The sequence below is a fragment of the Sphaerodactylus townsendi genome, linkage group LG05 (genome assembly GCF_021028975.2).
Source record: "Sphaerodactylus townsendi isolate TG3544 linkage group LG05, MPM_Stown_v2.3, whole genome shotgun sequence".
Taxonomy (NCBI): Eukaryota; Metazoa; Chordata; class Lepidosauria; order Squamata; family Sphaerodactylidae; genus Sphaerodactylus; species Sphaerodactylus townsendi.
In genome coordinates this window covers 97711805-97725298 of record NC_059429.1, presented here as the reverse complement: position 1 = coordinate 97725298, position 13494 = coordinate 97711805, and the positions used below count along the sequence as shown (strand labels likewise).

The following is a 13494-nucleotide window of genomic DNA, read 5'->3' as shown; positions in this document are numbered from 1 at the left end:
CTTGATAGATGTTTCCATGGTTACAGTAAAATAAGATATATGGATCTCAATAAAACCTGTTGAGATGCTCTGTAAAGGTATCACATCATTATGTGGCAGCCCTTCTGTTGGCCTACTTTAGTTTTGTCCCAAGGAAGATAATTTTCCTGTTCCTTGGAGGAAATGAACACATTTATTCTGAGCAGATCCTCTCCATGATCAGACATTGGTGTGCTAGTCTGTAGGATTTTTTTAAACTATGGGATTGTTACAGGATATAAGCTTCCTTATTTAGTAGCTGTGCATTAAAAAGTAGGAGTGCAAATCATACACTGGCAAAATTTATTCACTTTTTGAAACTTTTCCTTGATGACAGGTCTACTCAGTCTGTGTGCGCTGGGCTGCACATATTGTTTCCCTGTTCACCAGGCATTACACAATAAATAGCGAGGTTGAGGCAGGGACAGCAGAGGAGAGAGATTTCAACACATTTGGCTGAGAGAACGTGTGACCTGGATGCAAATTTAACTTCTTCAGAATGACCATCTGGATATGCTTTGTCACAACAAATGGGCTTTATGCTGTGGTTGACTCGGCACTTTTTTGTAGGGGGTCAGACAATGGGAATGTCTCCTGCTTTTCTGTGGAACACGTGAGATGCTTCCTGTCCTTCCCCATCTCCCTCTAGGCAGTTGCTTGCCCTCTTTCCTTAATTAAAACCCCATGAAGGGAGCATTGTATCTCATAGCTTCCAAGATAATCAAATTTGTTTCATTGTTGCCTCTATCTGAGAACAGTTTGATCTTGTCTGTCAAATTCTTGCAGTAATTTGATCAGTCCCCCCCCCCCCCCAAAAAAAAAAAATCTTGAGCAGGGCTGCTGGTCAGATGATTGGAGCCACAAGGGCTTCAGGAAACTAGCATTTTGGATTAATTTAGTGAATGCTTTTTTTGGTGGGGGGAAAGGGATACAAAGTCTGTGACAATAGCTGAGAAAGCGTCTTACATCTCACAGTCTGCTGTGCTTTTTGAAGATTAAACACACTGTCAGTTTGATTCTACTCTAGGATTACAGAGATTCAACTAACCTGGTTTTTTTCCTAAGTGTTTTCATTCATTGTGCTGTATCCTCTGATGCACTCTGAAAGCCTGACCTATATTTTCCCTTTCACTTAGGTGGGAGACATTCCAAGCCAGGATCAGCACCACATAATCCAATGTCATTTGGCATGTAACGCAGGAGCACCATTCTAGCAGGCCGTCTCTGTATGTGCGAGTCTCTGTTACATCAGTGGAGATCTCTCTTTGTCTTTTTTGCCTACTCTTTCCTTCTCCTTTCATATTTTGCTGTCAGAACCTTCACATCTCCCCTGTGAACTTCCCTGGGACAGTGCTGTGACAGTGTAGTTCATTTGTTCATTGGATGCATCTACTAGTGCCTGGCAGGTCTAATATTTTGCACTCCATAGGCAGTGACAGGTGCAAACCTTGCTTGGGCACCAGAGCAGGGATTCTTTGGTTTGCCAGAAGAGAGGAAGCTGGTGAACCAGATAATTAAACCCAAGGCAATTAAAAAGTCAATATTGGAAGTTTGTGTGTGTGTGTGGGGGGGGGGGGAACCAGAGGGCTGGAAACTCTCAGCAGCAGCTGGAGATGTTTTGAGGTGATGCTTGAAGTGCAACTGGCAAAAGACTCTGGTCTGTTGACCTAGCAATGGCAAAACATCAGACTGCTGGCTTTATTTAAGGCTTGGCCAACCCGGAGGTTTTGTATTCCCTAGCAGTTTCATATCTCTGTTCCCTTCTGTGGCTAAAGAGGGTTTTCAAGTCTGAGCGTTCATAGACTGGAGTTCCCACCTTAGCCTGTACATTTCCAGATTCAAGTCCCTGCTACCTACACCTAGTCTATGAGATATCCTTGGTGCCAAAATAAAGGCCATAAACTGTGGAAATAATTAAATTAAAGCATAATTGAATATATGTGCTGATGGTTGTCCAATGGAAAGTTGAATCAGGAACCAGTTAGGTTCCCATAACTTTAAATAGGATAATGTTTTGTAATCAGGAAGTGGTCCAATGGAAATGGCTCCTGGCCAGCCTACTACACAATACTGCATTGGAAAAGAAAATGCTGTACAGAGGTATGCCCTCCAGAACACATCCAGATTGACAATAGAGCAGCCTTTAAAAATAGACCATCCAAACAGTATCAAAATACTTTGTTTAGAAAAAATTCAATGCTGGAAATCATATACAAGTAGGGACCTTTGAGAAACTTATGGGGAGAGTGCATCCATTCTATCACAATAACATATATACATATAGTATTTTGATACATGCAATTTTTAATGTTACTTCATTATATATGCCAAAGATATTTTGGTGCCTGTTAAAGCCTTTTAAGATGTCCTTTTTCCCGTTTGTCTGTTCATGCTTTGGTGGATATATGTCTGCACAATTGCAATTGTGTGAGTGTGCCACCCAACTGCAGATTTAAGTTTTTGTAGGGGGGTGGGTTCACTTCAGAATAAGATATGTAGTTGTTCATGCCAGCAGGTGCTGGGTGACCTAAACACGCTCTGGAAATCAAAATTGTCCTAAATGGTGTCAGAATCTCCTCCAAGCCCCTCAGAAGACTCAGTCCTGGAGAAAGGCCACAGTTGCTGAAGTAATATTAAAAATTGCATGCATCAAAACACTATATGTATATATGTTTCTTGAAGGTCTTAGAGTATGACTATGATCTGGGAAACCCAGGTTCAACTTTTCATTCTACCATGAAAGACTGCTGAGGGGCTTTGGGCCAGCTCCCCCCACTCTCATCCTAACTTTACCTAACAAGATTGTGGTGACATGAGGTGTTGATGAGAAGAATGATGGACGCTTGGAAGTTTTTGTAGTCAGGGTGTAGACATCCTTGCAAGAAAATAGTGATTAAAGATGAACTAAAAATACTCTATGTGATTATGAAACATGGCTCTGAAATGTATTAATTCCCCCTTGTTATTCCCCCTATGTCATTTGGCATTTCTTTTATTATTGGTCAAGAGGGCACCTGCTGGTGAGATAGGTGGCTGGTAAACCAGTAGAATGCCTAATCTATTCCTGGTACCTAATACAAGGAACATACTGTCAATAGCAGCAGTAGACTTGAGTTGGAAACTTGTGAATCAGAATATTCACAGAGAGTGGTAGCCATACTTCCTCCCCAACCTGTGTTTCATGGATAACAAAGGTCTACACGAACACTGAAATAGATATACCCATTCTTTTTTTGTCTGCCTAGTCTCTGACATGTAAGCCAGATCAATCTTGTTCTCCTCCATCAATCCAGATACAAGCTCAGTTTTGTTCTTCACTGGCATTGCACAATTTCCAGGATGAGGCCAAGGAAGTAGAGACTGGTCTGTCAGGGCTGAACAGAGGGACAATGAACATTAATGCAGCTCATTCACTGTCTCTGATAGCTGTGCTGTTATAGTAGCTTCTCCCCCAACATCCAGCCCCATTATTATTATTATTATTATTATTATTATTATTATTATTACTACTACTACTACTACTACTACTACTACTACTACTACTACTACTACTACTACTACTACTACTGCCGCCGCCATTTATTTGTTTGTTTGTTTGTTTGTTTGTTTGTTTGTTTATTTAGTAAGTAGACCGCCTCATCCTTGGAGGGCTCTAGGCGGTTTACAACACGACACATAATACTCAGCAATAATTTAAAACACAATTACAAACCTTAAAAACAGTAACAGTAAAAACAGTAAAAACAGTAAAAACAGTAACAGTTAAAAACAGTTCACAAAACAAGACCAATGAAGCTAAGGAACACAGAGCATCTGATGTTATACTAAACCATAGTTGCTGAAAATGTATTCTGCAAACTGAAGGAGGGAAGGATCAAGGCAAATGTAGATCATATAGCCTGAGATGTCAAAGAGGTGACCCAAAAAACATGACTTCCAACCCAAGGCTGCTTTGTGGTTGTCAGAGTAGCACTTTTAAAAGACAAGAAACGAGTATTACTGTTCCCTGTTTTGTCCCTCTACAGACAGAATTCTTTAAATTCTCAGCTTGGGCCAGAGGCACAAAAAGAAGGATTTTTGACCCTTTGCTCTTGATCTCTGGGGCCAGGGGCTATTGCTGCAGCCAGGAGGATTGCACTCCCTTTGAAAGAACAGGTCAGTAGTCTGGGGATGCTTTTGGACCCCAGAATGCTACTAGATAAGCAGGTGGCAGCTGTGGCCAGGAGTGTCTTTTACCTGTTTTGACTGGTTAGCCAGCTGCAGTCTTTCCTAGACAGAAAAATATCAGATCAATGTGGTGCGTGCCCTAGTCACATCTCGATTACTGAATTAGATTACTGCAATGTGCTCTGTGTGGGGCTACCCTTGAGAAGTGTTCAGAAACTTCAGCCGGTAGAGAATGTTGAAGTCAGGATGTTGACTGGAGTGGGTCAGAGGGACCACTGCGCTCTGATTTTGACTCACCGACACTGGCTCCCAACTTTTTTCCACAGTTCATGGTGCTGGTCTTGTCTTTCACAGCCCTATTTAGTTTGGGACCAACGTATCTGAAAGACCAGCTACTCTTTTATGTGCCTGCCTTACCACTATGTTAATCTTCCGAGGCCCTGCTTTAGGTGCCCCTGTCTTCTGAGATTCTGGAAAAGATTCTTCCCAATCATGGCACCAAAGCTCTTGAATTCTCTCCCCAGGAGATTTGTCTGTTCCTTTCTGTTACCATCTTCTGCCAGCAGATGAAGACTTCCTTGTTTTATTTAGCATTTCTGCCTCCCTAAACAATGTTTAAATTGCTTTTTAATGGTTTTTATGTATTTTAACTCTGTTTTTTCGTGTTTTAATGATTTCAGTTTGGCAGGGTTGATTTTAGTGGTTTTAAAATGTTGTTTTATTATGTATGCTTTAAATTATTAACCACCTTAGTGGCCTGTGTAGGGGCATACAGATTTGTAAATATGATAATAAATTATACAGTGGGGAAATCTATGGGAAGATAGGTCACTTGGTTGTGATGGCGTGGCAGCTCAAAACCTGAAACATTCCTCTTGTCAGAATTGTTCTTGAAAGGTGACAACTTTTGAACAAACGAGTGTGTTTGTGTGAGAGAGAATCATAAAAACAGAGCAAACTTCCTCTTGAAGAACTAGTTCTTCTTCTTTCCTGCCCTTCCAGATGGAGCAAGCCTGGAGCCAAGAAAGCAGCTGGGGGGATGAAGGGATGTTTGGGACAAATAAGAGATAGGAGAGGTTTTATTTTGCTTTTGTCTCCCAAGAGAAGGGCTCTGTTCTTAAGGAGTTATCAATACATTGCTGATGGTCTGAGAACTGGCAGCTGAGCTTGCATCAGAAAGGCTTAGCAAGGTAAATTAGCTTAGTGGTGGAGAGAGAGTGCCCCCCCCCCTCTAGCTGTGACTGCTTGGCAGGCAGTCCAGGATGCTGTGTGTGAAAGAAGGATGTTTGGGTCAGCAAACATCTGGTGAGAAATGGGATCGGAGCTTCCAGGTTTTGCATTCCTGCACGTAAAGGTCTGCAGCAAGTGAGCAGCGGCTACGTAGGCCAAGGTTTGGGTGAGTCCGTTCCCCTTCCTCCCCGCCCTTCTTTCAGACTGTTCCTTCCAAGGGTATCCAGTGCTGGGCTGCATGCAGGAAGTTTGATTAGCATGAGCAACAGGGCAGGGTGCTGCAATGCAGGAAGTTCTGCTGTGTTGCAGACAGCACTTCTCAGACCAGAAGCTGTTCATAGCATGTGCAGTCCTGACATTTTAGTTAGGACCAAAGCAGCATGAAGAATATCCAGAGGATCATTAGAGAGAGAAGGGGGCAGGGGCTTTGGAAGGGATGTTGGTGTCAGAAGAAGCATAAAATCCCACTGAGAAGATCAGACAGTGTTGTGTTACTGGGAGCAATTGTTACTGCCTATTAACAATGGATGAGAGCAATTAACAACTAATGTCTGCCTAACAGCTAGCAACTGCCTTTGACATACGTATCCTTCCAAATCTGAACATGGGATTCCCAGAAAGTTTTAATTTATTTTCATGGCATTTGTTGCCATAGTGCCTGCAGAGTGACTATGCAGTTGGTGTTATGAAATGCCTGTTATCTGTTTCACCAATATTATTGATGGAGTAAGGAATGGATAAATTTTATGATGTAAGATGCTTGGGTAAGGGGCCAGACTTTTTGGCAACAAGTCTATGTCATTTCCCTTTCTATAGATAACAACTGACAGTGCAAATGTGAACCAAATTATTCTCGGTCAGTATGCTTTGAAGGGTGCGATTCTGCTTATGGATTTCTCTGTCAGTTACACAACAGGAAAGATAATTGTACAGTTTTGTGACAGAAACTAGAACAGAGCTTACAAATCTCGGTCCCTTGCTCAAAACCCTGTTAGGGTGATAGAAATAAATATGTGATCCTGCAGTCATTTAATTGATGACCTGTAAAATTTTAGAACACCTACCAGTACTATTTGCCATTTAGGGACACAATTTTTGATCTCTGCCTCTGTTCCCAGAATGTGTTGTAAAAGCTGAAAAGAAAATAATTTGGTTGGCCCTGCCTTCCTTTTCCTTCCTATAATCTGAAGGATTTTCTTATAGCTGGATCTTATAGCTGCATTCAGATTTGCTGGCAAAAAAATGGCTTACATATTCTATTAAGTATATTCTGTGGCATTCCCCCACTCACCCAGTGAATCCATCCCTGATTCACTTTTGCATTTTTTTTAAACAGTAGCCTTCATATTTTAAGGAATTCTTTACCATGAAGATCATTAGTGAGAAATAGTAGCTAATTTTAAAATGTTGGGACCACAAATAAATAAAATGATCAAGCAGGTGTTTGCCCTCATGTTTCTCATGTGCTGTGTGTGATTTTGCCACTGGGATGAAGGTTGCATGGCTTCATGTGTGATGTGGGTTTTCATGATGTGCTTCATTCTACAGGAGAGTGCTGAATAGTGCTGAACATTGGGTTGCTCATGGGTGTGCAGAACTGACTTCAAATTTATCAGGATCCTCCAGAGGCATCACCTGATCAAGGAAACTCTGGTGGTGGAAGCATGATTAGTGAGAGCCCATATATTCAGGCTCTCTGCCAATTAATTTTCTTTTTGCAAACAGACAAAAAACAACTCTCATAATAAAAGGTGGCAGTTTCAGAATAAAGGTGTTTACTGTAACTGGGTTGTAGTTTTGAGTCATTGGATGTTTTTATAGCATTTATAGCATTTCTGCAAAAGGGAGCAGGAGCAATTGGGCTTATCTCTGGAAGTGTGTTTCCACCCAGTGTACAAATAATTACCGTGTCGGAATAGTACTAAAGCTGCAGAGGTTTAGTTCTCTACACTGAGGAGGCTGAAACACTGATGTGGGAAAGAGAGCTTATTATGTGTCCTTCTCCTGTGCCATCTTTTCCACCATGCTGAGCTCCACAGCTTTTATCATTTGCCCCTGGCAGCAGGATTTCTAGGGAAAAGAAACAGACTGGAGAGCCAGATGTGGTTGGCAGGTTTCCTCGTTGCAACTGCAAAAGTTTGTAACATGATAGCTTTCCTAGAGCTAGCAAAAGGCTGTGCTTCACATCTGCCCTGGTCCTAAGTCCGAGCTGCTGGTGTATTGGAAATGGGAAAAGTTAAAGAGTGTTTTCAGTGCCCTCTGCATAACCTCAAATCCTTCTGGTTTCCTCTGGCTTTCAGCAAAATGGAGGGGAGAAAAAAAGCCAACGTTTTGGAAATGCTGTGCATGTGCAGAAGAACTGCAAACAAACAAATAAAAATTCCTGCAAAACATTTAGATGCTCCAGCTCAAGACAGAGAAAATGAATCAATATGGTCAATATGGTTTCCATTCACTTACCACATTCCTTTTGACATAATTCAGTTTGTACGTCATAAAGTCATTTTGTTATACATAGATGGCTCCTTCAACCATGTCTATGGGTTTAGAGGCTTACTCTTTTCCCAGCTTTCCTTGTTGCAGACCTTTCCAGCATGTTTTGCTCTTATGCAAAAAGAATTCTGTGGAGCCTTGCAAGTCTCCATACTTTCTGAAGAGCCAGTGTGATGTGAGAGCCAGTATGGTGTAATGGTTAGACTGCTGGGCTAGAATCTGCAAATCCCAGTGCAGGTTTCTTTGAAAACAAAAATTAAGGCTGCCACGGTTGTTCATAGGAGAGCATAACCTAAATGATTTTAATTTGTTTTGAGTTCCTGGGTCACCAATCAGAAAAGAAGGGCCAAAGATCTGGGGAAGCATTTGTTGCAGTTGTAGTGTGGGCCTTTTATAATTTTTTCAGTGCTTGTTCACTATGACAATGTGAAAAATTGGACCTGTGCATGTACAGCTCTCAAATCAAAAACTTTATTTGACATTGTTGCACCGGGAGCTGTGTTTCTCTGCGTAACATAGCTTTGTGGTTTAGCTATGACTTAGTAATTCTACAAAGTTTCCTCTTTTAGCTGCAGACTCACTGACTGACCATTTGTCTTGCCCAAGGGGTCTGCAACCTGTGGCTCTCCAGATGTTCGTGGACTACAAATCCCATCAGCCCCAGGCAATTGGCCATGCTGGCAGGGGCTGATTGTATTTGTAGTCTATGAACATCTGGAGAGTCACAGGTTGCAGACCCCTGGTCTTGCCTGTGTGAAATGAGGAATTGAGTCTATATTTCAGTTGCTTTGTGGAAGACACTTGAAACAGATCCAATGTGGCTGTTGCTCCATGAACTACAATTATGTATCATAAGTAATGTGCTGTAAGGATCACTTCTGTTGCAAGGAAAGGCTTTTCGGCTACCCTCAAAAGTCACTTGCAGCTGTAGGTGATCTTTCCACATGATAGGACAACCCATGCTACAGTCACCATGTCTTGCAGCTGCCACACAGAGACTATTTCAAAGGAGTTTCCATGTGATATGGAGATGGCCTGTTTTCTGAATAAGTCGGAAAGTGCCTTTTTTGGATTCCTGGAAAAGGAGCCAGGTGTACAGGATGCAGGTGTTGCCTCGTGGGCTGTTCTATTCCCCATAAGATTGTCAGCTAATGAAGCTGCCTTATACTGAATCAGACCATTTGTCTAACAAAGTCAGTATTGTCTACTCTGAGTGGCAGCAACTCTCCAGGGCCTCAGGTAGGGATTTTCACATCACCTGTTACCTGATTTTTTCAGCTGAAGGTGCTAGGGATTGAACCAGGGACTTTCTGCATGCCAACCAGGGGCTACACCATTGAGCCGTGGCCTCTCTCTCATGTGAGAAGATCACTGTGATTCTAGCCTACTTCAGCCTTTAAGGCCTCTTTAACCAGTTTGTTTCATTAGATAGCTAGAAATAGTTTTGGAAAGGTCTTCCCACTTGGCCACGAGCTGACAACTCTCTGGAGGATCTAAGAGGGAATTTCCCCTTAACTAAGGGAATATTCCTGTTTGAGATGGAATATTTCTTTCCCATTGTTCATCACCATTAAATCAATCACAGAAAATATTTAAATGCTGAAATAATAGTAAAAGTGGAGGTGTGTATGTTGGGTGGGCGGGAAAAGCAACCAGTAAATCTGACACATTGCTTGGCATTGCAGTTCTAGGTTATGCACTTGGATAGATAGAACTGACTTCCAAAGCCACTGTCTTACATTTATTCTGTATTTCTCTTCTCAGTCTAACCTTCCTTCAACCAAGACTTACTGATGATGAATGGAACAGTCAATGTGAATGCAACCGGACGCAGTCATTATGCCTCCTCAATCCCTGTGCCCAGAGCTGCATCCCACAGCAAAATACATACTCTGGCAGCATCTCCGAAATTGCCCCCGAGGCAAAACAGTGTGGGAACTGTTCCTTCCCAAAGGGCATCCTCACCCAGGACTGGAAGGGGACAGGTTGGCTCAGGCAATAGTAATTCAAAAGGATGCAAACAGAAGGTCATCCCTAAGGTCCCAGCGGCTGCAAGCCCAGGACAAGAGAAAGCTGAGGGGCCTGAGACCCATAGTGGGACAGAAGGAACAGAATCCAGTCTCAGTTTGAACACAGTGTCCGGCTGCAGCAACCCACGAGGAGCACAGAAGACCAACCCCAGAGCCACTGGAACAGCTAAAAAATCTGTACTTCAAGCAACAGAGAAAGGGAAAGATGCCTCAAAGTATGGAGAAGATTGCAGCAGCCTCAGAGCCAAGAAGGGTCTTGCTAAACCCAGCTCAGTTTCTGAGCCTACAAAAACCTCTCACCTCCCTGGGAAGAGCCCATCTCATCTCAGTCTGTACAGTGAAACTTTGTTGTCCAGGTCTTCAGAAGGAGCCAGCCTGAAAAGACCTCAGAGCTGTCCGGTGAAAGGTCAGTGGGCTTCAGAAGCCAATTGGAAAGCAAGTGGAACATCCAAACTCGAGGATAAACCTCAGGTGATCTCACTGGACACAAGCAACCTGAATAAGGGCCCTGCGCTACACACTGGACCAATCAGTTTTTCTTCTGTGTCCCAGCATAACCATCCTATTATGGCTACGGTAGCCCCTTTCCATTATCGGTGAGTGGTGAAGCATAGATATTCTTGTCTGAGTCACTCTGCTGAGGGTTAAAGTGGATGTAATACAGTAGACCTCTAGATTTAGGGAAATTAACAAATGTCCATGATGATTTAAGGCCTGTTATGTTTTTTTAATAGTTATGTATTCTATATAGCTGCTTTGAAGACCAAGGAAGGGTCTCTGGTTCAATCTTTTCTTTCTGTGCCTTTCTCCTAATTTAACTTCTTTCTCTCCTGCAAGTGCAGTTAGTGCCAGGAAAAGAAAAAAGGAAGGAAGGAAGATAGCTATAGTATAGGTACAGGGGTCAGCCACTGGGGTTTTTAAATTAAAACCTATAGATCTCTGCCTATTGGAATATGACATGTAGACAATATTCATCCATTGCTTAAAAATAGGTAGAATTGTTTTTGCACAATTATTAAAGATGTGAGACATGTCCTCCTTTGCATCTTCCCTGCCTTGGACTTTTCTGTTTCCTTGACAGCAAATTCCCGGATATGCTTTGTGACTGAGGGGCATGGCAAGTTTTTTTGTTTTCCCTTTCTACTGTCACACTAAGGTTGAGTATCCTTAAGCAAATAGCGTGCAGTTTATGTTTGCCCAAATTACTTAGAAATGAATTGAATGATAACCAACCTTCAGTCTGATCAGCTCATGTAGCTGAATTTTGTAATTGGTATGGAGAAAATATGGACTGGATGTGCTTTCTTTGCGTATCAGGCGACAGGGTGAGAAGGAGAGGACCAGTCTGTCTAAGGAGGAACGTGCATGTGATGAGCACTCCAGTCCGACAGAAGGCCCTGATCTCAGCTTGAGAAGTGCGGGTAAGTAAAAGTGCTGGGGTGAACTGTTCTGAGCGAAGAAGGATCACGATGCACGGCTCATAACTGGTTGCAGGAGTGGGAAGGGTCCACGACTGTGTAAGTTGTGGTGGCCATCTGAGCTGCAGCATTGGGCAACAAGTAGCAAGTAACTTGGAAGTGATCATATCCTTTCTGAACCAAGCTTAAATCCAGGGTCCCTCTACTAACTTCAGTTGGAAGGCAATTTGCAAGCAATTAGCAAGTCTATAGGGTGAACAGGATTGTAGCACACAAACAGTCCAGAACTACCTGTTGCCAGCAAAAGGGAATGCTGGGATATGAAACTCTTCAGGTTATATATCTGAGCAAGTAACAAATATAGTGAGAGCAGCTTCAATGATCTATTATTTTAATGCAAGTTACATTCCTTTACAGCCAGTATCCTTCTGTTTGCCTTGATTAGAGGCTGTGGAAACAAAACAGCTCAGCTCACACCTATTGAACTTCATTTTAAGATCAGAATAGATTATTATTATCACATTCGCTGATCACTTGCATAGAGTGTGTCAGAATAACAGCACTGTAGAGCAGTGGCATAGTGCCCACGGGGCAGGGGGGCATGGCGCCCCAGGCAGAGCAGCAACGGAGGCGTGGCTGGGCCTTTGGGGTGGGCGTGGGGGTCATGGTGTGGCATTCCGGGGGCGTTCTGGGGGCGTTCTGGGGCAGGGTGAGAGCAGGCAACACCATGGCAGGGGCGCAGGGCACACGCGTGCCTTGGGTGCGGTTTCCCTTCGCTCTGCCTCTGCTGTAGAGCTCCGCTTTAAGGGTGGGATCTGTGTGGAGTACCCTCACAAAATGATTTTTTTACCATTTTATGCCTGTGTTTGTTGGCCTGTTCAGAATGGGCCTAAGTGATTCAAACAGTCTCCTCCCCACTGATTAGCATGCCTTTGCTTACTACTCTTATGGGGAAAAAGATACAGGCTGTGCAGATATGTCAGGAATTAAAAGAAAGTAATGGCATTAACAGACTGAAATATAAGGAAGAAGAAGAAGGGTTTGGATTATTCCCTGCCTTTCTCTCCTGTAGGAGTCCCAAAGTGGCTTACAAACTCCATCCCTTTCTTTCCCCACAACAGACACCTTGTGAGGTAGGTGGGGCTGACTAGCCCCAGGTCACCCAGCAGGCTTCATGCATAGGAGCAGGGAAACAAATCCAGTTCTCATAAGAATCTGCTGCTCATGTGGAGGAGTGGGAAATCAAGCCCGGTTCTCCAGATTAAAGTCCACCTTCTCTTTACACCATGAAGGCTACACATGATACAGGGCTGTGACTGTATTTCCCATGCATGTTTAATGGAAAGGTGCTGTCTGGCCAAGAAGGTCAGCAGGAGAGAGGGAGGAGAAGCTGCCTTGCCTTTCCAGAGATTTTCCCATTCAAAGCCACCCCTCCCTCAAGCAGGAAGAAAAGCAAGCTGAGAGTGGGGCTGGAGAGGAAAAGCTACCCCTTTAAAATCTCCTTTCCCCTGCCACTACTGTCCCCAACACTGCAGCCTTCCAAGTTTTTGCTTTCATTTATTTAAAAAGTTGTGAGCAACACTGGTGAAAAGTGCCATCAAATAGCAACCGACTTACGGTGAACCCACATGGGTTTTCAAAGCAAGAGACACCGGGATTGTTTGCCGTTGCCTGTCTCTGTGCAGCAAACCCTGAACATCCTTGGTGGTCTCTCATCCAAGGACTAACCAGGGCAAACCTGCTTAGCTTTCAAGTTCTGATGACATCAGGCTAACCTGGACTATCCAAATTAGGGCAGAGCAACAGGCCTGTTATCTATAGTTTCAGCTCAAGTGGGACTCCTCAGGGTGGTTGGAATCTGAATAGAGAAAAGTTATGAAGGAGTGCAAAGCACTGATTAGCCAGTGTGTGACCCTGTTTAAAACATCTGTGCCTGGAAACCAAAGGAATTCCCACCTCTTGGGGAAAAGAAATCACAACGTGGAAAGGGTGTTGTTAAAACAAGCATCAAGCCCCAAACATCTCAGATGCAATGTATTGTCGAAGGCTTTCACGGCCGGAATCACTTGGGTGCTGTGTGGTTTCCGGGCTGTATGGCCGTGTTCTAGCAGCATTGAATATCATTGAAAATGCTGCTA

General features: G+C 43.3%; 1 protein-coding gene across 5 annotated transcripts in view; it reads left to right on the top strand.

Annotated features, from left to right (window-relative positions):
- The window catches only part of NAV1 (neuron navigator 1), a 328528-nt gene that overhangs the window by 60838 nt on the left and 254196 nt on the right, over nt 1–13494 (top strand). For all 5 annotated transcript variants that reach the window (XM_048496163.1, XM_048496160.1, XM_048496164.1 and 2 more), the window contains exons 2-3: nt 9673–10534; nt 11256–11359. In XM_048496163.1, coding sequence (XP_048352120.1) covers nt 9702–10534; nt 11256–11359 — 937 coding nt within the window. In that variant the 5' untranslated portion in view covers nt 9673–9701. The remainder of the gene's footprint in view (nt 1–9672; nt 10535–11255; nt 11360–13494) is intronic.